Source organism: Patiria miniata, unplaced genomic scaffold, assembly GCF_015706575.1.
Source record: "Patiria miniata isolate m_02_andy unplaced genomic scaffold, ASM1570657v1 HiC_scaffold_18, whole genome shotgun sequence".
Classification (NCBI taxonomy): Eukaryota; Metazoa; Echinodermata; class Asteroidea; order Valvatida; family Asterinidae; genus Patiria; species Patiria miniata.
The window spans coordinates 12,037,472-12,063,287 of NW_024037056.1; the positions used below are offsets into that span (position 1 = coordinate 12,037,472).

General features: G+C 42.8%; 1 protein-coding gene across 1 annotated transcript in view; it reads right to left on the bottom strand.

Annotated features, from left to right (window-relative positions):
* The window catches only part of LOC119724634 (twitchin-like), a 102,517-nt gene that overhangs the window by 33,219 nt on the left and 43,482 nt on the right, over positions 1-25,816 (bottom strand). The window contains exons 31-55 of the mRNA XM_038195766.1: positions 24,557-24,832; positions 23,617-23,880; positions 22,464-22,739; positions 20,689-20,973; positions 19,826-20,125; positions 19,238-19,540; positions 18,317-18,504; positions 17,129-17,243; positions 16,562-16,843; positions 15,987-16,174; positions 14,726-14,840; positions 13,458-13,645; positions 12,749-12,863; positions 11,834-12,115; positions 10,687-10,989; positions 9,258-9,560; positions 8,372-8,659; positions 7,540-7,839; positions 6,121-6,423; positions 5,601-5,764; positions 4,704-4,857; positions 3,483-3,764; positions 2,745-3,041; positions 1,323-1,625; positions 412-581 (exon numbers count right to left, since the gene is read on the bottom strand). Of these exons, the coding sequence (XP_038051694.1) occupies positions 412-581; positions 1,323-1,625; positions 2,745-3,041; positions 3,483-3,764; positions 4,704-4,857; positions 5,601-5,764; positions 6,121-6,423; positions 7,540-7,839; positions 8,372-8,659; positions 9,258-9,560; positions 10,687-10,989; positions 11,834-12,115; positions 12,749-12,863; positions 13,458-13,645; positions 14,726-14,840; positions 15,987-16,174; positions 16,562-16,843; positions 17,129-17,243; positions 18,317-18,504; positions 19,238-19,540; positions 19,826-20,125; positions 20,689-20,973; positions 22,464-22,739; positions 23,617-23,880; positions 24,557-24,832 (6,044 nt within the window). The remainder of the gene's footprint in view (positions 1-411; positions 582-1,322; positions 1,626-2,744; positions 3,042-3,482; positions 3,765-4,703; positions 4,858-5,600; positions 5,765-6,120; positions 6,424-7,539; positions 7,840-8,371; positions 8,660-9,257; positions 9,561-10,686; positions 10,990-11,833; positions 12,116-12,748; positions 12,864-13,457; positions 13,646-14,725; positions 14,841-15,986; positions 16,175-16,561; positions 16,844-17,128; positions 17,244-18,316; positions 18,505-19,237; positions 19,541-19,825; positions 20,126-20,688; positions 20,974-22,463; positions 22,740-23,616; positions 23,881-24,556; positions 24,833-25,816) is intronic.

The following is a 25,816-nucleotide window of genomic DNA, read 5'->3' on the forward strand; positions in this document are numbered from 1 at the left end:
CTTGGTCAATTTTTTTTCCAGGTTTTAAACTGTAAATAATGCTTTGTTATGCTTGCAAATAAATTATTACGGGAAACTGATTAGGGCTGGATAGTTCAGTTGGAAGAGCATCGAAACAGTGTTTTGGGAGGTCATACATGTAGGTTCGAATCCTGCTTTGGCCACTTAAACCAAGTTAAAAAAAAAAACAGTTTCTTGTCTTGGCTTTTTCAAAAATGGGGAGAAATGGCTCCATTTTCTTGAGCCATCACCCTTTCTATCAGGTTGTGAGCGTCCATACGTTGCAGGAAACACATAAAAAGACAAAATATATTTCAAATGTATAATAAAAAAAAGACAGGAGGCTGGCTTGAAAAAGGAAACGGGCTGGGACAAGAAACTGGTTTTATTTTTTAACTTGGATTTACGTACCTGTATGTCAAATCTATCTCCCTTAGGGATCTCCATTCCGCCTTTGTCGTCGCGCGTCACGGTGACTTGGGGCGCCGGGGTGCTCTCAAATGGAACGTCCACTCTGAACTGGTCCCCGGCGACCACGGTGATGTCTTTGTTCCGACAGTCGCTACGCACTTTGGGCTTCACTGTTGATTACAAAATAAAAATGAAAGGTATTACAATACAATGATACTGTACAAAGTCTTGGTCATTATCTTTTCTGATATTTTTTAGGTTTTCCTTCAGCTGTAAGTGACAAATTTAAGGCTGCTTCTTGATCAAAGAAAGTGAAATCAAACTTGAATTGATGATGTTATGGCTCAAATTGATGATGTTATAAGTTTTGGTGCTCCAATTTTGCAAAAGTTTTGACTCATTTCAACACTAGTGAATTCGGGCAATTCACAATGCAGTGCGCCACCAACAGTTTGCCATGGAGAGTCCATATTTTCAAGTTTACGCTCGACAAAACATGAATGTTTGAATGAGTGTCAGTAGACAACTTGAGTTAATTTGTTCTAGATTGGGGCATAGCGTTCTGCCGCCTTACTACAAACACCGTATTGATAAAAAGAAAAGAAAAGGGCAAACAGATACTCGAATCATACGCTTACTTAACTACTGACCGGAAAAACAATTTCAAATGTCCTGCACTGCGAATTTATCGACCATCTCCTACAATGCATTGGGAAAAATGAACTCTCCGTGGGAAACTCTTGGTGGCGCACTGCATTGTGAATCGCCAAAATTGCGACACTAAGGTTTTTTGACAGTATGAACCATTTAGAAAATGCCAAGGAACATGTCGGGAGCAAAAGAAAAAGTACGCATTAAATTTTTTTTTCAAAGCCATTTGGTGGTGTTCTAAACGATAATGTTCTACTGACCTGATGGGGGTGCAGCAATGATCGCTTCGCAAGCGTCGCTAGGTTTCCCAGGCCCCGCGGCATTCTGGGCCGTCACGCGGAACTCGTACTCCGTCCCCTCCACGAGTTTAGGCACGGAGCAGCTGGTGTCCTTCAGCGGTGCCCTGGTGGCCGGGTACCACTTGCTCTCGCCGGCTTCCCGCTTCTCGACGATGTAGCTGGTGACGGGGTTGCCTCCGTTGTTGGACGGGGGTTTCCAGGCGAGGTTGATGGCCGTGCGGTCCGTCTTGGTGGGGTAGGGCGGTTCGGGGGCACCCGGGGCGTCTGCCAAAAATATTGTAAGAAGTTGGAGGACCTCACATTTCATTCGCAGCAAATTTTTTTTTAAATTCAATTAAATTCAATACAACATATATTTCCAAACGTATTGTTGATGTACCCTAACGAGGAGCGGCCCCTAACATGGCGTGCTCTGATTTCTTCGTCTAATCGCCTAGTTAGAGCAAAAGTTTTAACTGAAATTTCACAAAAAGTGAAATTTCATCAAATTCTAAACACTCCTGTGCATAAATCACAAGTTTATCTACCTGTTACAAAGTTAGAAGAAAACTTTATTTCGGGGTGATTTTCCGATTTTATTTCGAAGTGCACAGTGAACCCTTAAAAAATGTCCCCCCAAAATAAAAAAAAATTCTGACAAACATCTAGTTGGGTATGCAAGTAGAGATAATAATGGTTTATCAGAATTTGTCAACTTTACAGAAATTCCTTAATGTTAATTTGGAATTTTCTGAGTTTTTTCATTTAAGTGTGCCACGTTAGGGAACACTCAGCTGATTTTGTGCCCAATTTTCGGACGCCACCGTTTTTAAATTTCGGATTAAATTTCATGACACCGCAATTGTTCACAGAGGTTAAATAGCATGCAATAATAATAAGGTAAAAGTACCAGTATTTCACTGAATAAAATTGAAGTTTGTCAACAAAGAAGTATGGCAACATTACTTGAGGAAATGCGGGGTAAACATCAAAGTGCACCACGTTAGGGAACACCAATATAGATTGCATCATTTTTCAATGGGCCTTATTCACGAGGTAGCCATTTTTGTCAAGTTCCCTGAATGCATTTCATCAATTGTTAACTGCTGAGTGGGATGGCGCCAGACTATTTATGCAGCCATATTTTACGTTCAATGTTTTTTTAAATTTGGCTTAAAACATTAGGGAATGTTTAATTACAAATTTTAAATTATTCATTTAAGCAGACTTGAATTATTTATTATTTAGTAATGTACTTGCTTTCAATTCTCTTCGCAAGTTTCAAAAATGAAGACTTTATTTTACTTTATATTCAACATGGCCGACTCGTGAATAAGGCCCATTGACCTATAATTGACAACTATGGCTTATTGGAGCATTTAAGGACCAACTGGAGGTACTCACCAAATGGGTGTTTAGCAGTGAAGGGCTCACTGACCAGCGGCTTGCTGGCCCCGTACTGGTTCTCGGCACTGACGCGGAATTCGTACTCTTTCCCCTCCTGCAGGTTACGCACCTTGAAGTTGGGCGAGACGCAGAAGCTGCTGACCTTGGACCACGCACCCGTGTCCGGCTCTTTCTTCTCCACGATGTAGTTCTCGACGTCCTCGGGCCCGTGGGCCGGGGGCTTCCAGGATAGGGTGGCGGATTCTGGAGTGATGTCGGAGACTTTGAGGGGCCCTTCGGGAGAGGCTGGGGCATCTGAACAAAAACAACCAAAAGAGACCAAAAACCATAAATGCTGGGTTTTACCCTTCACTGCTATTGCAGGGTTTGTGAGAAACAAGTCGGTTCTCGACCCGCGCGTCTTGTATGCTTTCATGATTATCTTTTAATAAAGAGTGCCCTTTGACCTTGGTGTGTGACCTTTGATACCATTAGCATGTGAAGGTTCCCATGTTGCATCTTTGCCCCAAGTTTGGCTCCAATTGGTCTTCAACTTTTGAAATAAGACCAATTTTACGAAACTTTAACCAAAATACAACATACATTTGTACATGAGGGCTTTAAATTCAAGGATTTTTTTCCATGACTGTGGAAACCCTGCCAACCTGACACCCCATCACATTTCCTGATATCCCACTGTGGATCCGTCGGGATTTGAACCGGGCTCATCAAGGGTGATAGAACCACGACACTCACCTAGAACTACCACCTTGACTTTCCCGCTGTCTGTGCCCGCGCTGTTCTTCAGCGTGACGGTGTACCGCCCGCTGTCCGCCCGCTGGGCGCTCTCCACGACCAACGCCGTCACGTCGTGCGTGGTCTTGACCATCACGCGGCCGTCCTCTTTGACGTGCTGACCGTTCAGTTCCCAGGTCACCTCGGGTTTGGGGATGCCCGTGTAGGACAGCTTGAGGTCAAACTTCTCTCCGCCTTTGACCTTGATGTCCTTGAGGGTGCTGATGTCCAGAACCGGACGCTCTGTAATAAAAAGTATACCCACAAAAATTGTTCATTAGCATCTGTGCTACATTGTACTACATGGTATTAATAAATGCCTTGGAGAGTTGATAGCTGCTGATTGGTCGAGACTCGATCACGTGGGGGTGTATTAAAATGTGATATAAAGACCGGCTTCAAGAACAAGCGAATAAATGGCCCCTGAACCAGCGTTGATCCAGCATCATGTAAGCCAAATGATTGGCCAAATTTACAACAGTAGCTTGTAGCAATTGACCGATCACGGTAGAATCGCATTAGAATCGCCTCAACACAGCTTGTGAAATATTGTCCAGGACGCGGAACGCGCAAAATCTGAGACAAACAAAACTTAGTGTAAAAAAAGATTCGAGAGGGTTGTCTAAGGGGGCGTGGCCAACTCGTAAACGGCGATATGTCAATACAGCAATACACATGCCCTCAGTCACAATCGTGGCATGCACATAGAGAGTGTTCGAAGACTTACGCGCGCGTACGCAACATAGTTGTTATGTGTGGGTGCACGCGTAAGGAAGTTTTCAAACGACATGTTCGTACTGCAGTGCTCAGGATGTTTATGATGAAAGCGTGGATTGATCTGCCATTTATCTTCTGTAAACACTTCGCCCACAGACATATTTCCTTTTTCTAAGCTGAGCATCTTTGTTATTCTGGACACAACGAATATATAAACAAAATTTCTGCTTCCTCTATCAGGTAAAGATAAGAAAACAAGTTTGTTGTAATGTTGTTTTGCTACGGCAGCCAAAGTTCATACCCTAGACGTCAGTGGTTGTAATTCAATGAAGACGTCGTCCAGCGCAGCCTGGGCCCGCTAGGGTGGTATATAACAATGCATATTGAAGAGACAGGGTACCACGCATAAGCTAAAATATGGCAACTGAGCATGAGCACAAAACAAGTCTGGAAGTATCGTCTCACCTGGACGGTCCTCTGCAGTGACAACTGGTGTCGGGATGCTGGGCTTGCCAGGAGGTCCTTCCTCAGTCTGGGCCCGGACTCTAAACTCATAGGGCGTACCCTCCTCTAGATCTGGTACCGTGGCCTGCTCTTCGGACGCTGGTACTTTGACAGCCTTGAATGAAGAAAAGGAAGAAGTATATTGGCAAAACTTTTGGTTTCAATAAATATTGTTGTATTTTAAATGGACTCATTTTCAGTGTGTATGATGAAAAACAGAAGTGTTAAGGGGTCCACGCGATGAATTTTTCTTAGGAAGGCATTTTGTTTATCTTTCTACTCCTCTTAAATGAATGAAAACTATTGACATTCCTTTTCGCTTAATTTTATTGAAAAGTGCACTTCTTTAAATATTTAAAATAAGGTTAAATGGGACACAAAGGTGCATTTTCAAGGATAGCATTACAAAAGTTACACTACAAGGTCCCTTTGTGTAATACCATAGTGTATCTTGAGTCAATATTGCAACATGAATGCTAGAAAAAAAACCTCCAAACTGTATGCCAAATCTCAGACCTATGTTAAGTTTTTCCTGAAAAGTTAAAACTAAACCACAAGTCAAGGTGGAATAAGAATGAAAGTGGCCTAAACTAAACACCATTTTAACAAACATTTTGGGAAATTTCTCAGTGAGTTTAACAACTGTAGAACTCCAACTTTCGCAATCATTCAGCAGTCCGCAGTATTACCAGAAATGTTTTAGTCAAGCCCAGATCTGAGTTCAAGGGAAAAAATATTTTAAAAAACTGACTTGAAGTAAATTTTGAGTCCAAAACACCAAGCCCCACATCAGCATAAAATCCAAGAGGGTACCAGTTAACGGTTAAATTGATAAGCGTTTGTGATTGGTCAACTTACATCCACCCAGTCGCCCTTCTGGCCGCTGTCCGGCACTTTGCGCTTCTCTACCACGTACTCTTTGATCTTGGACCCGCCGTCAGACACGGGCTTGGTCCACGACACGCCGATGTTGTCCTTGCGAACTTTGTCCACGGACGGCCTGCTGGGAGCATCGGCTGGCACTGTGGAAAAAATACACACAACTCAACAAATCAAAAAGCGGCAATTAACTTTTCCACTAAACAATAACCAGGGTTGCAAAAGAAATCTCAAACTGAAAATCCATGACTTCTCAGGACAAAATCAGGGCTTTCCTTATGACAAATTTCCATGCCATTTTGGCACCTTAGAAGCCTTTTTACGATACACTGGCCAGTCATCACACTGAGGCAAGGGGCGCCACTCCCTTTCAGCCTTCCAGTTTGACACAAGACTACTGAGCACCACAAAAGCATCACAATGGTGCATTGAACGGTTGGCTCTGTCACGGACATTACATTTTCTTCAATAATGCTAGCATTGCCCAGAAGTAACTTACGGATTGGAGTCTTGGCGACGATAGAGTCAGAAGCCCGGCTGGGTTTGCCCGGCCCGGCCTCGTTCAAGGCGATGACCCTAAACTGGTACTCATCGCCCTCCCTCAGATTCGGCACGGTAGCCATGGTGTCCTTAGTAGGGTAGTTGCTAGCTGGTTCCCATTTGTTGCTGCCTGGTTTGCTGTACTCTACGGCATAGCCGGTAACCGGGCTGCCGCCGTCGCTTGCTGGTGGGGACCAGGAGATCTGGGCGGAGTTGCGGTCAACGGCTTCGATCTTGGGGGCAGTGGGGGAGTCAGGTTCATCTGATTGAAAAAGATTCATTTAAAAAGCCACAGAGGTTAATATTTGCTACCAAAAAAGAAAAACAAAGGAGGAAAATAAGAGGAACTTAATCTTATTGCTCCAGTAAGTACTCTGGTTGAGTCTTTCATTGATTGATTCATCAAAACCCTCCAATTGTTTGATCATTCACAGACAGTCAAAAACATACTTCCACTTCCCCTGCCATGTATTTGTATACTAGTAAAAAAAACAATCAGATCGCATTCGTGTAAACACTGTGACTAGTCAAATTCCGTCAACAGATAAAAGAGGTAACTGGTAGGCACAGCTGGCATATCAATCACCTCCAGTCGAATTAACAACGGGAGTTCTTAACTGTTAGGGCCCGTCTCAATTCACATCCTTGAAGAGTTCTGGATGAGATGCGGAAGAATCATTCACTTCGTTCGGAACAAGCTCTGCATTTGTCCTGGATGTGTTCCGGGGAAATGTTCATAAGCAACTGCTTGACTCACCAACACCGATAACTTCATTGCGGGAAGATTGCGGGGAAGTTGTTCAGAATCCTGCAACTTATAACTGATGCAATGTTCGCAACTTGTCCGCAACTTGTCCCAGATATGACTAAGCCATTTGCGAGTTAAATTTGAATAAAGTCTTGAACGCTGACTTAATCCAATGCTTTGCACATTTTAACTTTACATTCTCCGGACCAAAGAGACTGTTACTATATCACGTGATTCGGGGCAAGCCTTACGCTAGCTACCCCCAGCTCTGGCATGGTCTGGTGTCTTTGTGCCATTCTCACCCATTGTGAACAATGTATTGGTGCTGAGCATCTCTTACGTAACTATGCAAGAGCTTGCCCCGAATCATGTGATTAGCAACAGTCAAAGTTAAAATGTGCCAAGAATTCTGAGCAAGTCAGTGTACCAAATGTTTTTCAAATTTAAATCCCAAAGGGTATAGATCACTCGAAAATGGCTTACTGAGAAGGGCCCTTAAAAACAGTCACTTGATTGATTTTGACTGCTGTGATGGCGTTGCTGAATTTGCCAGCCAGAGAGGAAGGGTTTTAAATTAAAAGCAAAACTAGTCTGCATCTCTCGGTGCTTGATTTGAAAATTGAAGCTTACCAAACGGCAGCTTGGCTTTCACTTGTCTGCCTTCCAGCGGTTCGCTGACGCCGTACTGGTTCACCGCCGAGACGCGGAACACGTAGTCGTTGTGCGTCTTGAGGTTGCGCGCCGTGTGGCCCAAGATGGACGCCGAGCTCGTGATCTTCTGCCAGTTGTCGCGGTTGGCGTCGCGCTGCTCCACGACGTAGCCCGTGATGGAGGCGTTGCCGTCGTCCTCTGGCGGTTGCCAGGTTAGCTTGAGGGAGTCTTTCTTGAACTCGGAGTACTCCAGTGGGGCTTTGGGTGGGGTGGGGCAGCCTGAATATTAGGGGGTGGGCAGGGAGAGGAATAGACAATGAGTGATCCCTATCATTAAATAGATACTCTGATAAATACACAAAGTTCTTTGGCTCTGAATATCAAGCTCTGATTTTTATAAGCTATTTTGGTAATGGTCAGTCCAATTTAGGGTACACATTTTTCACGTCCCTGTTACATCTGATATAAGATTTTGTAAATTCAGGTCAAATGCAAAGTTCCCTAAACTAGATCGTTCACTGTTCGCTTCTGTGTTTTGGGGCAAAGTAAACTCTTTTCTTGATAAATATTCAATATCATATATTTTTTCCTTCTCAATATTAAACTAATCAGAGCATTTCAAAACAATGTGTTGATTCGCAATATAGCAAGCTACCAAAAAGCTTACAGTATCTATGTATTTTAAGAGCCCTTGGTTTCATAAATTTAAAGAATGTAAATACAATTTGGCAAAATGCTCAACTGTTCGCATGCATTTCTCTAAAGCTTGCTGGCCTTAAAAAAATCACCAGAAACAAAAACTTATACTTACAGAGTACTGTAACCTTCAACGAAACCGAATCAGTGCCTGAGTCGTTCTCCAACGTGACCTTGTAGGTCCCCGTGTCGCCCCGTTCGGCCGCCTTGTTACTGAGCGTGCACGTGGTTTCTGACGTGTCGACTTCGATGCGATTGTTCAGCTTGATCTCCCGGTTGTCCTTGTACCAGACAGCATCCGGCGCGGGGCTGGCCACGAAGGGTACCTTGACGTCGAAGGGTTCGCCTTCCCTCACCTTGATGTCTCGGAGGCTTAGCGCGTTGGTGTCGATTCTTGGCTTCTCTGGATATTTTAGGGTGCAGAGGAATAATTTCCTGTTCATATAATGAACCCTTCTGCCGAGTAAGGCCTGCTGTGTTGACCCTTGAATGCCACATTTGTGCAAGCACTCAATGCAAGTGACTTATTTTCCAAGCTAATTTCTGATGCAAAGCTTACATACACTGAAGCTTGCCCCATATTCAGCTCCCAATTGAAGTCTAATGCCCATATGCAAATATGAATCAGAATTTAGTGCTGCTTACTGCTTAGGTCTACATTTCTAATTGGGTACCAAATTCTGGACTCAATTAGCTTGCCATTAACTTAACCACACTGATTTGAAACAAGGAAAATGTAGAAAGACTGATATGTTCATAGACGCATCTTAGATACCCCAATGTTTCCAGTCATTCTGATATCCCCTGTTTTTGAACAAGAGCAACATTTCTGTGTTTTGTGAACAAAAAAAAGTTCTGATCATCTGGTGGTTTCAGGCTGTTCCCAATTAAAACAAGGGATAACCTACGGATGCATTTCCGACGAATGTTTCAAAATGATTTTAAAATTTTGAGAAATAAAAATTATGCTGAATCCATATTCCCAGTTTTTCAATTCTTACCAAATTCTGGCTTTGCAATCATGACTTCGGACTCCGGGCTCGGCTGGCCGGGGCCGGCGCGATTCTCCGCGGTGACCCGGAAGTGGTACTGCCTTCCCTCGATCAAGCCCGGCACGGTGAACTTTGTGCCCAGGACCGGGGCCTTGTTGACCTTTGACCAGCGGCTGGATTTGGGATCCTTCTTCTCGATGATGTAGCCCGTGATGGCGTCGCCCCCATCTGACTGAGGCTCGGCCCACTGGAGGTCGGCGCGGTCCCGGTCGTAGCTGGCGATCTTGGGCTTGCCTGGGGCATCGGGCTCATCTGGAAAATCAAAACAATCCAGAATTGTTTTGAATTTTGGGTTTCAAACAAGCATCCTCTGAGCCAAGACCTTGACAATTTGGGAGACAGCTGAAAGAAAGCTGATAGCTCAGCTGGCAAGGATTTTACAAAGGCAGGAGGTTGCAGATTCCAATCCTGCATCAGTCAATTTTTTTTTTTTAAACCTGGTAATTCTAGCTTTAAGGGTTTATCTAATAAATTGCAAAAAATGTCAGAATTTTTTAGAATGAAAGAATTCTTCCAAATTCTTCTGCTTACTCTGATATTTGCATTAAGTTAAATAGAATTTGCTTACTGACAAAAGGCCACTTCAGGTAACAGGTTTGCTGATTTTTTTATTTTTCAAGATTGATGACTTTTCAGCTTGCAAAGTATTTCTGCTGCACTTTGCAAGGTTTTTCAGCTTAACAGTAAGCCTGGCCATGAAAGACCCAATTTGTAATATCTTTTTTAAGAAAGCTTGTTTTAAGGGTTTTTTTTTTTTTTTTTAGAAAAGGCTACTTAAGGTATAAAGGGCTTCATAAGGGGAGAATAAAAAGGGAGTTGACAAAATAAAGAATTTATTTATAGAGGTAACTATTCACGTTGCACTTGAACTGGGACAGTTTGTAAGTAGCTGGGAAACATGACACAGGTAGGGAATTCAAACACGTATCAGTGTGTGAGATGAAACTGGATGAATATCACTAGTGTTGTGGCCTCGTGGTTAAGGGCACTGATTCGTGGTCTGTGGGTAAAGCTGCAGGTCGTGGGTTCTAGTCCTGGCGGGGTCATGGTGCGTGTGCCCTTGAGCAAGGCACTTTGTCACTCATTGCTTCTCTCCACCCAGGAGTAAATGGGTACCTATGAGGGCAGTGATGGCTATTGTGATTGAATTAGCTTCCTTGCGCCCAACAGGCAGCATCGAGCTGTATACTCCCCAGGGAGCTGAGATGGTATATGGAATGTTTAATTGGCCCAACGATTAGGGGTAATAATAATGTAAAGCGCTTTGATCTTAGTTAAAAGCGCTATATAAGAACCTGTTATTATTATTATTATTTTATTATTACATCACTGCACAAAAAAATATTGAAGAAAAATTACAACGGACATCACGCCTTACCGTATGGATTCTTTGCAACAACGGGCGCCGACTCCAACGGCGCGCTGATCCCGCCGTGAGCGTTCTCTGCGCTCACTCTAAACACGTACTCCTTCCCGCGTATCAGCTTGGTGGCGGTGTACGCAGGCGCATTGATGAAACCGCCGCACTTGGCCCAGTAGTCGTCATCCGACTCGCGCTTCTCTATGATGTAGTTGGCGATCTCGCTGCCGCCGTCGTCAGTTGGTGGGTTCCAGGTCAGCCTGCAGGTCTCGTTGGTCACGTCGGTGATGTCAAAGGGGGGCTCCGGTGGAGAAGGCTTGTCTAGTGAACAAAGAATTTGAAAAAATTGTTTGAAGGTAACTGATATTATTCAAACTTCTAGTTATAACTACGTTATGGTAATTTAAGGTGTTTGTCTATAATTGTGTACTAATGTTGGTGATCTGGTACCCGGTACCCTCTGGAGACATGTGCACAATAGGGAACAAAAGATTGTATACGTCTCCACAGAGCAATTTCTATAGGTGAATACGTCTCCACAAGGTTATCACGAAATAGATATATGGATTTTACTCAAAAATTAGGAATTTCCAAGGTGTGTTGATTTGTCGCAAATTGAAGTATTTTATGTAAGGGATATTAAGTACGAATTTCAGCCAAGGAAATTAATTCTGGTTAAAATAGGAGCATCTTGAAAGTACACTTTCAAACTCGAAAACTTTAGTACATGAGAACAAAGAAATGACTCCACAAGGATACAAATTTCAGTATGTGTGTACAGCTACTCTGAACTGGCTTAATGTGTGCCCTGGTAAGTTGAAATGTTCAACAACAGGTTTCTGTATACATGTATATATCCTTGTCTTCTGATATTAAACTTGTGTCCTTCATACGTTGTCTTAACTGTCCAGTGTGTCCAATGTATACTGCTGCGGGCATTGCTGACAGACAATTGCATGTACAGCTGAATGATCGGTTGATGTTGTTTGTAACATTGTTGTATGATGATGCCTCTCTTCATTGCATCTAATGAAGTAGTTGCTGCTACGAAGGCTTACGCAAACTTTCATTCTAGTTAGTCGTTTAAAGTGCTACCTTAACTTTTTCCATTTGATTTTGATATTATAAATTGTTTAAGAACGCCTTGGTTTTTATTTGGCAGTACCTAAGACGATGACGTTGCACTTGGCGTTGAGAGTTCCCGAGTCGTTGGTCAGTATCAACTCGTACTCCCCGGTGTCGTCCCGCTGCGACTCTTTGACTCGCACGGTCGTCTCCTCTTCGGTGCTCTCGATCTGCACGTGCTCAGACGGTTCCAGGGGGCTGCCGTTCTTCTTCCAGGCGACGTCAGGGGGCGGGCTTCCGTCGAAGGGGACGTGGAGTTTCAGCTCCTGGCCAGCCCGGAGTTTGAGGTCCTTCAGGCGGTCGATGCGCAGAACTGGTTTGGCTGGAGTGTAGGGAAAAAGACAATTTCTTCTTTTATGAGTAACAGAAGAGATGTTTCGCAGTTGGCATCATTTTTGGTTGCAAGTCAACATACTTAATGTGCTTAATGTGCTTGATAAGTGTAATCACAGAATGACTTGATTTCAGTTGTATTTTGAACTTCAGACCTGTACATATAAAAGAAACACAGAATTCAAATTAGTTCACTAAAGATTTTAAGAATGCTTACATTTGAAAAAAAAAGTTAGGAAAAAAAAACTGGAGTTCAGGTTTTAAAAGTGTTCCAACTAGTTTGAATTCAGGACATTGATTTTTCTTGCTCAATTCAGTGAAAGCAATATCAGAATATTGTAACTGTCTACTAAAGATGAATGACATTCAAATCTGTAAACCATGCAATACTTCAAATTGAATGTGGAAAGAGAAAAAAAAACCAATCCACCAAAAGAGTTTGGAAAAAAATCCACAGTGTTCATAGTAGGGGCTTTTTCAATGCAGACAGAAGTAAGAAAAGCCAGAGAAAAGACAAATATGTCAGCAAGAACATGTGGAGGCAAACTCCAATTGGAAATTTTTGTAAAGCTGGCGTCTTGTAACGTATTGAAATACCAACAATGTCGTGATTGCTACTCACAGAATTTAGCCTTGACCAGTTTGGGCTGTGACACCTGGCTAGGTTTGCCCTTGCCAGCCTTGTTGACGGCAGCCACGCGGAACTCGTAGGTACGCCCGTCTATCAGATTGGGGACCTGAGGAAGGCAGAAAAAAACCATAAGTTCACAACTGTTGTTGGGAATGTATAACCTGCGCAAAACACATAAATACTTGCCAAAAAGAGAGAGTTGTGATGACAAGGATAAGACGCACTTCGTGAAAAGTGACCAGGACATCACAATTTAAAATTCTAAACTAGATCTTCATCTTCACTCATCACAAAATGCATTTCTCAAAAATAAAAAAGACACTGATTTGGAAGTTTTGTTCTTTTAGTGATATATTAAGCCAATTATAAAGCTTATTTCTCTTTAAATTTCAAACTTCAATTGTGGTGTGAATATTGAACTTATTTTCGCAGTTCTTAAATTGAAAACGTGCATATTGGTTATGAAATGGTGACATAGACCAATCACAAGGATGCCATTTTTGATTGCGTTCCCTGAAATTTATTTACACACACATGCTTTTGTCACGCGATAATGTCATACGTTTTTACATATACGCACAAATCAATGAGCGCCTCATAGGAGCACGTTCACATTTACGCGAAAGCATGTCGTGAGACTTATTACGCGATTTGTTTAAATCAAATTCGATTTGAAATTGGGAACAGGAGATTTTCCGACCTTAAAGTTAGTGCCTCTGACGGGCTTGTCGGTTGCATCCATCCAGCGGGTACTGGTCTTCTCTTTCTTCTCCACGACGTAGCCCTCGATGTCCGCCCCTCCGTCGTTCTCAGGCTCCTCCCACTCGAGGTCCACAAAGTCGTTGTCGTAGTCCACAACCTCCGGCACGCCCGGTGCACCGGGCTCGTCTGAAAAACAAAAAACGAGAGAGAAATGTAAACATCCAGAGAAAATAATAAATAAAAACAAGACAGGAATTGTCAACATCACCAGAATTTTAGGGTAACAAAATTTGCTTTTGCTTTTATTTTCAGAAAAGGATGGATTTGGGGTGTTAGCACTTTATAGAAAATATTGTTACACTGACTTGTTTGAAGTTTTGGGTTTGTAGATGCTGGAAAAACCAAGAGAAAAAGTCATGTTCAGTCTGGTTTTCTGACCCCACTTAAGATGAAACAGAGCAATATAGACGTCAGTGAATTGTAAAGTCAGGGAATCAGTCTAGCTGGCTTGTACCAATTCACAGGTGTGTAATCGATTGCAAAGAAAATGCTGACTAACTAAATATGATAAATTGGGAGCAGTATTTTAAAAAAGCCATTTTTTACCAATGCTGGTCGGCTGACCAGCTTTGAAAATTGATACAAAAATAAACCTTTTCTTGAAAATGTTAGCACTTCAGGTGCCATGATTTTACAGGATGCTTTAGACTGTCATTTACTAACAGTCAAGTAATGTATTTTGTGATAATTTGGTAGTTCTGTTTGTTGATGTTTGCAAATGTTGTATATTCCCATTAAAGCAAGTAATTTTTTGTGTTCCTATGATGGCAGTTTCCTGAGCAATACATACTTGTAACATTTCAGCAAAGCAAATTTCGTTGCCGTTACTTCAGCCAATGCTTTGAAATTTTTTCAACTTTACACCTGCATGTTTATCAAATTAGGTTTTGCCCTTCACCTACGTATAAACACTGTATACTCAGTGCGTGACCTCCCGAGTGAAAGTTGAAAAAAAAAAATCACTCGGGTGGGACTCGAACACATGACCTCCTGCTTTCTAGTGCAGATGTCTTGCAACTCAACCACCGAGCTAACGGGATCGGTTGGCTGGTTCGAATCTGATGTTCATAGCAGCGGGTACCGCATTAACTATTATAATATGGAATTTTTGCGTCGGGGTGATGTAAATCAAATTAGGTTTTGCCCTTCACGGACGTATAACCACCTGCATGTTTGCCGAATGGGACCAAAAACCGGGACACATACCGTATGGGTTCTTTGCCAGGACGGTGTGTGGGGCCTCCAAGTACTTGCTGACGCCCAGAGTAGTCTCTGCAGCAACACGGAACATGTACTCCGTCTTCTCTTGTAACTTGGTAACCTTTAAAAAAACGGGAAACAATATCAAATCTTTTAAGTTATATTTCATGGATAATTTTAAACTGGATGTGAAAAATTATTTTCTAAGTAAGATTTGAGGCTTTGCATGGTGGAGATACTAAATAATGAAAGGTTTGCGGAAACACCATGTGCGAATAATTTCTCAACTAAGAGAATGGTTCTGAAAAGAACCACAGGTATAAACTCGACGTTCCCGGTCAGTATGCTCTGACCGTCTTCAGGAGAGTGCCTAAACTCTAAGAAAGTGAATACTTAAGTAGCAAAAAGTACTTGGCATCCTCACAGGATGCAACTTCACACTTCATTGACTTCGCATTTTGCTACTTAAGTATTCACTTTCTTAGAGTTTAGGCACTCTCCTGAAGACGGTCCGAGCATACTGACCGGAACGTCGAGTTTATACCTCTGGTTCTTTTCAGAACCATTCTCTTAGTTGAGAAATTATTCGCACATGGTGTTTCCGCAAACCTTTCATTGTTTAAATTATTTTCTACCAATACCAATAAAGTCTTTTGCAAAATTAAGAGAAAATATGGTGGAGTTTTGTGATCTTTTGCTCTAGCGCATTGTGTAGGTAATGGTTGTTGGTTTGAGTCCAGCCTCGGTTGCAGTGATTGTGTCCTTGAGCAGCACTCTTTATCATCACCAATTGCTTATTCTCACTCAGGAATAAAACTGGTACCTGTACCTGTAAGTGTACAGATGGATATCGTGTTTTTACAGTAGGAGTTTTTACATACTTTGGGAATTCATTACACAACAGTCATAAATGGTCATGGGGGAAGTGTGGCCTAGCGGTTAGGGATCGTGGCTCATGATGAGAGGGTCAGGGGTTCGAACCCAGCTGCTGGCCTAACGTTGTGTCCTTGGGCAAGCCACTTCACCCCTACTTGCCTCTCTCCACCAAGGAGTATAAATGGGTACCGGCATTAGCTGGGGAGTAACCTGTGATGGACTGGCATCCCATCCAGGGGGAATAGAAATATTCTCAGTCGTTTTGATGCTTCTGAAACCGGAGACAAACGCCGGCCTAATGGGTCACATTGGCTCATGACAGACTTTCATTTTTTTTACTTTTACTTTACTAAAAATCGCCGTAGTGGTATCCGCTTATTTGTAACATTACCTTGAGTGTTGTGTCTTTTGTCGTGTCGTTGACCACCGACCAACCAGATCGCTTGATGTCTCTCTTCTCAATGACGTAGTTTGTGATTGGCTGGCCGCCGTCGTCGGCTGGCGCCTGCCATGACAACACGGCCGAGGTTGCCGTGACGCCATTGATTTCCATTGGTCCTTTCGGGGGACCAGGCTTGTCTAAGGATAAAGAAATTATAATAATCAGTAAATTTGAAAGATTTGTTTATTTTAATAAAATGATCACTATTTTCTATTTTGTCACATTGTTGTGATAATATCAATGTTAATTATTTCATTACATTAAACCATTAGTACCTGTACTACAGTGTATTACATTGTATTACAGTGTATTACATTGTATTACATTGTATTACATTGTATTACATTGTATTACATTGTATTACATTGTATTACATTGTATTAATTCACTGATGAAGCAATTAAACCCTAGAGTGTTCAGGCGGTTTTGGGCGCAACAGAGAGTAATAGCAGGACGGTTTGGGGCAGTAAGTGACTAAAAAGGTAAAACTTTTTGAAATTGGCTGCCGGGGTTTCTCAACTCACCGAGCACGTTGACGTTAGACGTGCCCTTCTCCGTGCCAAACGGATTGGTGACCGTGACGATGTAGACCCCCGTATCGCTGCGGCGCGCGTCCATGGTGGTCAGCTCGGCCGTCAGCAGGTTGCTGCGCAGCTTGGTGCGGTCGTCGGGCACCAGCTCCTCCTCGTCCAGGCTCCAGGTGGCTTTCGGTGGTGGGGTACCAGTGAAGGAGACAGATAGCTTGATGGTCTGGCCGGCCTTGACCGTGAGGTCTTTTAGCTGGGAGACGTCCAAGGAAGGAGGGACTGGACGAAGAATGAAAACCAGTTTACCGATTTTGATCTTTTTGCCTACTATAAAACTGAAGGTTTCGTTGTCAACTTAGCACCTTCGCCTTCCAGAAAGATTTCTTAGAAACAGTCACTTCATCGAGGCAAGCTTCTTCAAAGTAGGAATGCTGCTTTCATTGTGTACTCCCGATAGCTTTCTTCAGGCTTTTGAGCTACAGAAAACTTAGTTTCATTATTAGAAAGAAATACTATTACAAAATTCAAGAAACTGCTCCAGAAATGTGATCTAGGGTTACTTACTCTCGGGATCTTTAGCCACCACCGGCGGTGACACCACACTGGGCTCGCTGAGCCCCGCCTCGTTCTCGGCCACCACTCGGAACTCATACTCCTCTCCTTCCACCAAGTCCGGCACCTAAAACAATGGGAATCTTTAGTGAAACTTCACGCACCAAAAATATTCAAACCTGGACAAGTTGACAATTTGGTGTTTTTATTTTTAGGATTTGGCATTTTCAAATTCCTGAGGTTCTCAGCTTTTATCATAAGTTTTCATAAGTAAGGGAGAGGGATTACGCGATAAAACCCCGACAACCCAACTATGAGATAAAAAGCCTTAAAGTTCAGGAAGTGCGTATTTTTAATGTGTGATTGGGGGGCGATTAGAAAAAGGCATATTCCATTACGTGATTTACAATTCATGTTCACTGAAATGCTTTTTGTAAAAATTTCTTAACACACACACTGTTTGGAATATTAAAATCAACCAAAAACACATTTCTTCCTTGATGGATTACATTCATATTCGTGGAGATTGTAAATTCATTGTTGCTGATTCAGAAAACGTCAAAACCTCAAAATAGTCAGTTTCACCGTGAAGAGACTTCAAATTTCATTTTGCAAGAATATGAACTTCTGCCATTTTATCCGAGATTTCGTGGAAGCAGGTCTCAAACATGTTAACCAACACTTTTCAAAGGCTGCTGCCTACTGGAGTCTTATATAGCGCACGTACCTACCAACAATTAGGTATTCAAGGCGCTGGAAATTATGTCTACTATTAAAGACAGGTAAATGAAGTTTACGAGAAATATGAGACCCATCATGTAGCACTGTTTAAGGGTTTAACAAGGTGCTGCGGCGCATATTGCAGCCAATGCCAGAAACACCGGGGTAAACCCCTTCTCTTTATGATAAGTGTTACTGGGTTCTTTAACGTGCATTACACAATTAACACACAGGACCTACGGCTTTACGTCGCATCCGAAGGACGAAGCAATTATGGTAAAGTGCCTTGCTCAGGAGCACAAGCACCATGTTCCCATGGTCAGGATTCGAACCCATGTACCATGGCACACGGGTCGAACACCGTAACCATTGGACCACAGCACCCCACCCCACCCCAGGATGTGCGCATTTTGGCCCGACGGTAGATTACAATTTTTGTCTTGTAAATGTCTAAGCGTATAAACATCACGTCCTTCGCACCTTGTACTTGGTATCCTTGATGGGCTTCTTGTTGACGCGTTCCCAGTCGCCTGTCGCGGGGTTCTTTTTCTCCACGTAGTAGCCCGCGATGGGACTGCCCCCGTCGTCCTTGGGTTTGGCCCAGGAGAGGGTGACAGAGTCCTTGGTCACGTCCTCGATGACGGGCTCGCCTGGGGGTAGGGCTGGGTCTGTGCGGGGGGTAGGGAGACAGATAGACCTTGAATGGCTTCCAAAGAAAGAGCATCTTGTATTTAAGAATTCTGTGATAATATTACACCATACTCTAGTCTTTTCTGAGTACGAGTCCCCAAAATTGTGACTCACAATAGACTCAATGTTAGTCTGAACTCACATCTACACAGTCGTACTGGCAAACTACGTGACTTACATTTTCACATGGTCTTAACTCAAATGTGTCTTTGAAAGGCCGAGCCACCAAGCGTTTTCAAAAGTATACGGTGAGTAAAAAAAAAAAAGGAAACCCAAATGGCAGGACCAATTATTTAATGAAGTTCTGCATGTAGCACTTTCAAAATCTAGGATATAAAAGCCCAATTCATAAGCTTTCTTGTAGTACAAGAATCATTCAAATCAGTCATGTACTTTTCAAGTTACATAGGGATGTATGTGAATTGATTTCGTTTTGCTGAAAGAACACCTACATTTTGGGGGATCTGTGGACAGAACTTTAAAACGGTGTTTGTGTTCAAAATTCCACAACTTGAAAAATACATGAGTGATTTGAATGATTCTTGTACTAAAAGAAAGCTTATGAATTGGGCTTTCATATCCTAGATTTCGACAGTGCTACATGCAGAACTTCATTAAAAGAATGGTCCTGACATTTGGGTTTCTTTTTTTTGATTCACCCTGTACAATTCAGTAGTTGTCTCTGATAACAAAAACCCAAATGACCCATACCGATTGGTTCCCGCGCCAGGGCCGCCTTGCTAGGCGTGCTCGGTTCGCTCTCCCCGGCCTTGTTGACGGCCATGGCCCGGAACTCGTAGTTCCCGCCCTGCACCAGGTCCGGTACCTCGTAGCTGGTGCCCTTGATTGGGCTCTTGGTGGCCTTGGACCAGCGTGGGGAACCGACTTCCCGCTTCTCGATGATGTAGCCAGTGATCGGGCAGCCGCCGTCGAATTCTGGTGGGGACCACTTCAGCTCAATGCTGCCGTCGTGGGTGTCAACGACTTTCGGCGCTTCCATCTGATCAGCGGGCTCTGAAATAACCACATTTCAAAACCTCAAATCCTTAAAACGAGTCTTTAGAAAAATATTTTCGCCTCTTAGTTTTCGCTTAGCAGATAAAATTGCTTAGCAATTCTGCTTAGCAAATTTGTGCGCTAAGCAAAAATTGGCAGAGTACCAGTCAACAGCAATACATGTGACATGCAATTTTGGCTGGTGACCTGTTTTTGCTAAGCGAATCTCTTCCATCCTTAGCAGAAATTCTGTGCTTAACATCTCCACAAAATTGGCAGCAAGTACGAAGAGCCAAAACTCACCAAATGGTTCCTTGGCAACCTGGGTCCGGTCTGTCTGCTTCGGTTCACTGGTACCCACTATGTTGACGGCCGCCACGCGGAACGTGTACTCCTTCCCCTCCGTCAAGTTGGGGACGGTGAATTCCGTCTCTGACACGCTGTCGGTTGCGACCGTCCAATCGCCGCGCTTGACCTCTTTGTACTCCACCACGTAGTGCGTGATTTCCGAGTTGCCGTTGTCGACGGGCGGTTTCCAGGTGAGGGAGACCGAGTGCTCGTCGTAGCTGGAGATTTTGACGCTTTCTGGACCCTGCGGCTTGTCTGTATGGAGAGGAAAAAAGAGTGGTTTGATTGTTGTGAAGATCTAATTTCATGGAAATTTTTCAATAAGCCATTTGCGAGTTAAATTTGAATAAAATCTGGAACGCTGACTTAATCCAATGCTTTGCACATTTTAACTTTACATTCTCCAGACCAAAGAGACTGTTACTATATCCGTGATTCAGGGCAAGTGTTACGCTAGCAACCCCCAGCTCCGACATGGTCTGGTGTCTTTGTGCCATTCTCACCCATTGTGAGCAATGTATTGATGCTGAGCGTCTCTTACGTAACTATGCAAGAGCTTGACCCGAATCATATGATTAGCAACAGTGTCTTTGGTCTGGAGAATTCAAAGTTAAAATGTGCCAAGCATTCTGAGCAAGTCAGTGTACCGGATGTTTTTCAATTTTAAATTCCAAAGGGTATCGGTCACTCGCAAATGGCTTATTGGTCGACCACTGGTATAAAATAATTTTTCAAAAGATATTTTGTTAAATTCTTGCCTTTTTAAAAAAATTTGAAAATTTTCCACAATTCACCCCAAAATGATAAAACGTGCCTACCAATGACCGTGATCTTGAAGTTGGCCGACTCCGTGCCGTGCTTGTTGTTCACAGTGACCGTGTACTCGTTGGTGTCGTTGCGGTCGGTATGCGTGATCAGCAGCGTGGCGCTCATGGGCATGGTCACCATCTGGGTCCGGTCGTCTGGCGCCAGCGTGGTGCCCGGCTTGGACCATTCCACTTGGGGCGCGGGGGAGCCGGAGATGTCGAGGGTGACTTCCACGGGCTCACCGGCTTTGACAATCAAGTCCTCCATGTCCAGGGGCATCTTGAGGGTGGGTGGAGCTAATATGTAGAAAAAAAGGGGGGACTTTTGAAAATTTCATATTTTTGAAACGTTAAAGCTATAGTCCATCATTTGCAGCCATCCGAAAAGTAACTGGCGTAATTATTGTTGAAAAACATACTTAGTTGAAAGATAGTAAGGGAACTAAACTCCCTGTGAAATTATTCTTTCTGGGAAGCTGTCATTTTGAAGTAATCAACGAAAGAAGGCATTTCCAACGGTGATTCTTAAGAAGCACCGTAGGAAAATTTAAATTAGTAGTTCGTTTTGTTATTCAGCGCAGCGTAGCGCACGCAAGTATTGGAACGACGCACACGCGCGCGCGGTTGTTATAATTCGTCGGATCAGTGCGCGACGTCACGTATAGCTGCAATTCAAAACATGATTCAGTAACTTTTGATTTGAAATTGAGATCTTAGAATGCTGGTTTTTCTCGGAATGTACAGCTGAAGCTTAGCTGAAACTTTATCAGGTTAGTTGCTTAGTATCCTTTATTAGATTTTGAACTCTTTTGTTACTTCAAACGAACAAAATGCACAAATTACAAATGATGGACTATAGCTTTAATATAAATTGGTAAGCAAGAGACACATGCATTTATCCCGAAAGTAACCTCCCAAATTATTATCAAAAGGTTTACTTGGATTAAAGATCGTACAGGTACTCAACACCTCGTGAAATTATATTTCGTCTGGCTTGTTGTTATTTACAAGTTTTCAAGAAATGTGGGTGATTTCAAACAATCAGTCAAATTAGTTTTGGAAATAAAAAGTGCAACTGACAAACTTGTGTCTCATGACTAAGGCCAAAAAAAAAAGTCTCCGGTTTCTGGTATGGAGCTTGCCCCAAAAGTGGTGCGGTGACGCGGCTTTTTTTTTTTTTTTTTACCTGTTTTTTTTTTTTTTTGCTTCAAATGTCGGCTGATGACTGCAAATGGTGCCCGACTAAACTTAGTGCAAATATATGGGAGTCCAGAGAGGCCACATAAAGCTTATTCTCGATCATAACCCCATCTAAAAACACGTCAAAATTGTGCAGCAGCAGAATTCCAGTCAAACCAGTGAGTTTGGCGGTTTTGAGACATCATCTTGTATTGAAAAAAAACCTTTTTCATTTTGCCGACGCGCATGGCTACGGCGACGCACGCGCATACCAGAAACCGGAGACTTTTTTTTTTTGGCCTAAAGGGTTGCGCATGGTTTTTTTTCCACTGTTTTCTCAAAGAATGTAATATCAACTGAGCTGAAACTTTAACAGGTTAGGTTATGAACACTTGGATTTTGAGTGGTGTTATTATTGGAAATGAACAAAATGCACGAAAAGCAAATGGTCCAATATGCCTGTAATTAATTATGATGTTCCTGTAAACATTCTTTTCTCGATTGGTGTTGATGCACAAAAAGAAAATGATTCTATTAGCCTTTGGGCCCCAATCAGGCCCCTTTCTGGTTTGAAGTCTTTGATGCATTTTTTTCCAATGACAACTAACCTTGAACTTTGAGATTAGACCGTGTAGCTCTAGTCTCGTCCAGGGCGCACGCGTAGTTGGCCTCGTCCTCGGGCCCCACGTCCTTGACAACCAGTTTGCGCGTGGGACCCTCGGAAATCATCTCGTACTTGTCCTCCTCTCCGGGCATGATGGGCTGGCCATTCTTGAACCAGAAGACCTCCGCGTCGTCGCTGGAGACCTCCGTGGCAAACTCGGCGTCCTGGTGGGCGAAGGCTTCCACTTCATCCGGCAGGTTACCGTTGAAGTTTGGCGGCTCTGAGCGGAAGAACACAAAACAATACAGTGGATAAATCTTCTTCTTCTTCATTCATTCATTTTCATGATGACTTGATGAGTTGGGCCCAACTGTCCCTGTCGAGCATAGTGTTGGAAAGAGATGGACCACTCAGACCAGTTTCTAGCTCGATGGATGTTTTCAGGGTCATGTTGGGACGACCTTTTCGTCGAGGGGCTTCAGGATTCCAGAGGAGAACTTGACTAGCTGGCTCATTGTCAATAAACGTTACCGGCTAGCCGAAGCCGACGCTGTCTGATGGTGGTGGAGATAGGGGGAAGGGCACCATACAGAACAGAGTTAGGGAGATGTTGTTGCCAAGAAACGTTCTGTACAGCCCGCAACATCATCCAATAAAGAAAGGGATGGATGCCACACAGTATATTTCATTTAAAAATGAACCAGTTTGACTAAATGCACGAAATAAAAATAAATGTCTGTGGTAAAATTTGAAAGTTATAAATTTGCTTTCAAAACAGCTTAAACTCTTAAAATTCAAAATAAGTGAAATTTCTTTTCCAGATAACAGCTATAACAGCTGAAAGGTAAAACACAAAAAATATACCCACACATCACCAAAAGCTTTGAAAATAATTGAGGTTTTTAAAATAGTTTCCAAAGCCTCCAACAGCAACCCTCCATAATATCAATGAAAGCAGTTCTAGATGTTGACAAAACAGCTCATACCATTTTCAAAATAGCCTTTGTCTAGTATAGCTTATAGAATTTCCAAATACCTGGAACAGTCAACTTGATCTTGCACTCCAAACCAGTGAACTCACCAAAATATCAGACAGAACAACTTGAAAATTATTTGATATTAATTTCACAAGTAGCAAATATAAAATTTGAAAATACCTGTAACAGTCAGTTTGGCCTTGGACTCCAAATCAGCAAACTTGACGGTGTACTCGGCCGCGTCGTCAAACGCCGCCTTGTAGAAGACCAGCTTGCGGACGCCTTTGTCCATCTTGGTGACCACCCGGTCGTCCAGAGTGACCGGCTTGCCGTCCTTGAGCCACTTGACCTCCGAGGTGAAGTCGGAGATCTCGCAGGTCAGCGCGCAGGACCTGCTCTCCACCACAGTGACCGGTGACAGCTCCTTAACGAACTTGGGTTTGGCTGAGATGGGCCAAAGAAAGTTAACGCAAAAAAAAACTGAAATTGAAATTTGGCTAAAAACTCAAGTGATGTTTCTCCTTTCAAAGGAATTCCTTCTTCAATTAATTTAATCTGCTGTGTTCATTCCTCCAATGTGGGGGCAACACTATAAGTGAAACTCTTTAACGGAATTCTTTAACCAATTAATATTTAATCCACACAACAATTTGATATCAATGGAAGAAAGGGAACAAATGGGACGATATGATGTTATAAATCCTGTTTTACTGGGGCAAAAAGAAAACAAAGACAATTAAAGACAGCACACAACTATCTACAAAGATACGAGGTTTTGGACCGGTTCGTCAAGCATTCACGATGACTTAATTAAGGCAAACAGAGGATACTTTCGGTCATTTCACCAAAATAATGAACTTATTTTCTTAAAATTGGGCACTCTTTTAAAGAATATGGAAGGCGGGATGAGTAGTGGTGAACTTTTTTCCAGATTTTTCTGGTTTGGGGTGAAAATGATGTTTTAAAAGGATGCAACCGAGTGTCGTCTGTTCCAAGTAGCCACCTAATAACATTTCTAGATTCTAGTTTGTCATTTTGGTCGTAACTTTGACGTCATCAACGTATTTCTGGTTTCTGGTCTAGAATATGCCCCTGTACACAACAAAAATTAGAACCTTACACTTGACGGTCAGATCGGCGCGGCTGTACCGCCCAAAGACGCTGATGGCAATCTCGCTCTGGTCGGCCGCCTTGCAGTCCTTGACGATCAGCGTGTGGCGCCGCCCCAGCCGCTTGACCTCACATTTCTTGTCGCGTGGCGGCACTTTGTCGTTGCCCTTGTACCACTGGAGTTCCATGCAGTCGCCCGACAGCTCGCAGCTGAACCTCGCGTCCTGTCCCTCGTGGACTTCGACGGGCTTCAGGAGCGTCACAAAGTCCACCTTCGGTTTCCCCGCTGGATAGAAAAAAAATAATCACAAAGCCCAAATCTGCCGTTTTAGCTTCAGATCCTTGGTAAGAAATTTCGTTATTCTGTTAGTTGACACTCTACATGCTAAACAGTTATTGATGGTGATGTCATGGGTTCGTTGCCATCTGAAGAATGGACTAAGCACGAATATCTTGCTTAGCACGTTGGGCAGGGGACCGGCTAAAACTGAGAAAAGTGTGTGGAGAAACTGTTAGCTGGTTCCCATTTCACTGTGTCAGACAGATATTCGTACTTAGGGAATTTTCCAGTTGGCTGGATCAGGTTATGACTGTTTAGGACGAAAAATTAAAAGACAGGGGTATATAAATGTGCATAGACTGAGTAAGGGCACAAATTTGATTGGTATGTTGATGATGGACGTAGGTAGAGAAATTGTATTATTTTTATGGCTAAACCCAAAGCTAGAAACAACAATTTTCTTTATTTAATGATGCAAAGCCAAATGACAAAGTAAAGAAATACAGGAATATAACAAAACAGAGAAAAAAAAGGCAAATATTACTTTGTACAGAACGCAGGTTGGAGTTGGCTTTTGAAGGAAAACATTTACTTGACTGTTGTTGAAAACTTAATGTCAGAAATATCACAGTAATTTTCTTCCTGTTTTTCCGTCTTATTCTTGTTTACCCTTTTTTATGGGGGGGGCAGGAGATAGAAGAATTTGTGGCTTACTTAAGATTAGACTTCTAGATGATGAAACAGTCTACCAAAAAAAACTTGAACATGAAGAAATTCAATACTTGTGGGAAGTAAAATTTATGAGAAATGCTAAAATATGACACTATAACAGTGTTTTATTAATGGGAATCTCTAAACAACTAGTATGTGGTGAAGTGCAATGGCCACTGCAAATTACAAGGTGTGCCAGAGTTGGGGGAGAACACAAAATGTACGTGTAGTTGGTGTGAAAAGGGAAACAGAAGGTCTTGTGTGCACAGACACTTCATG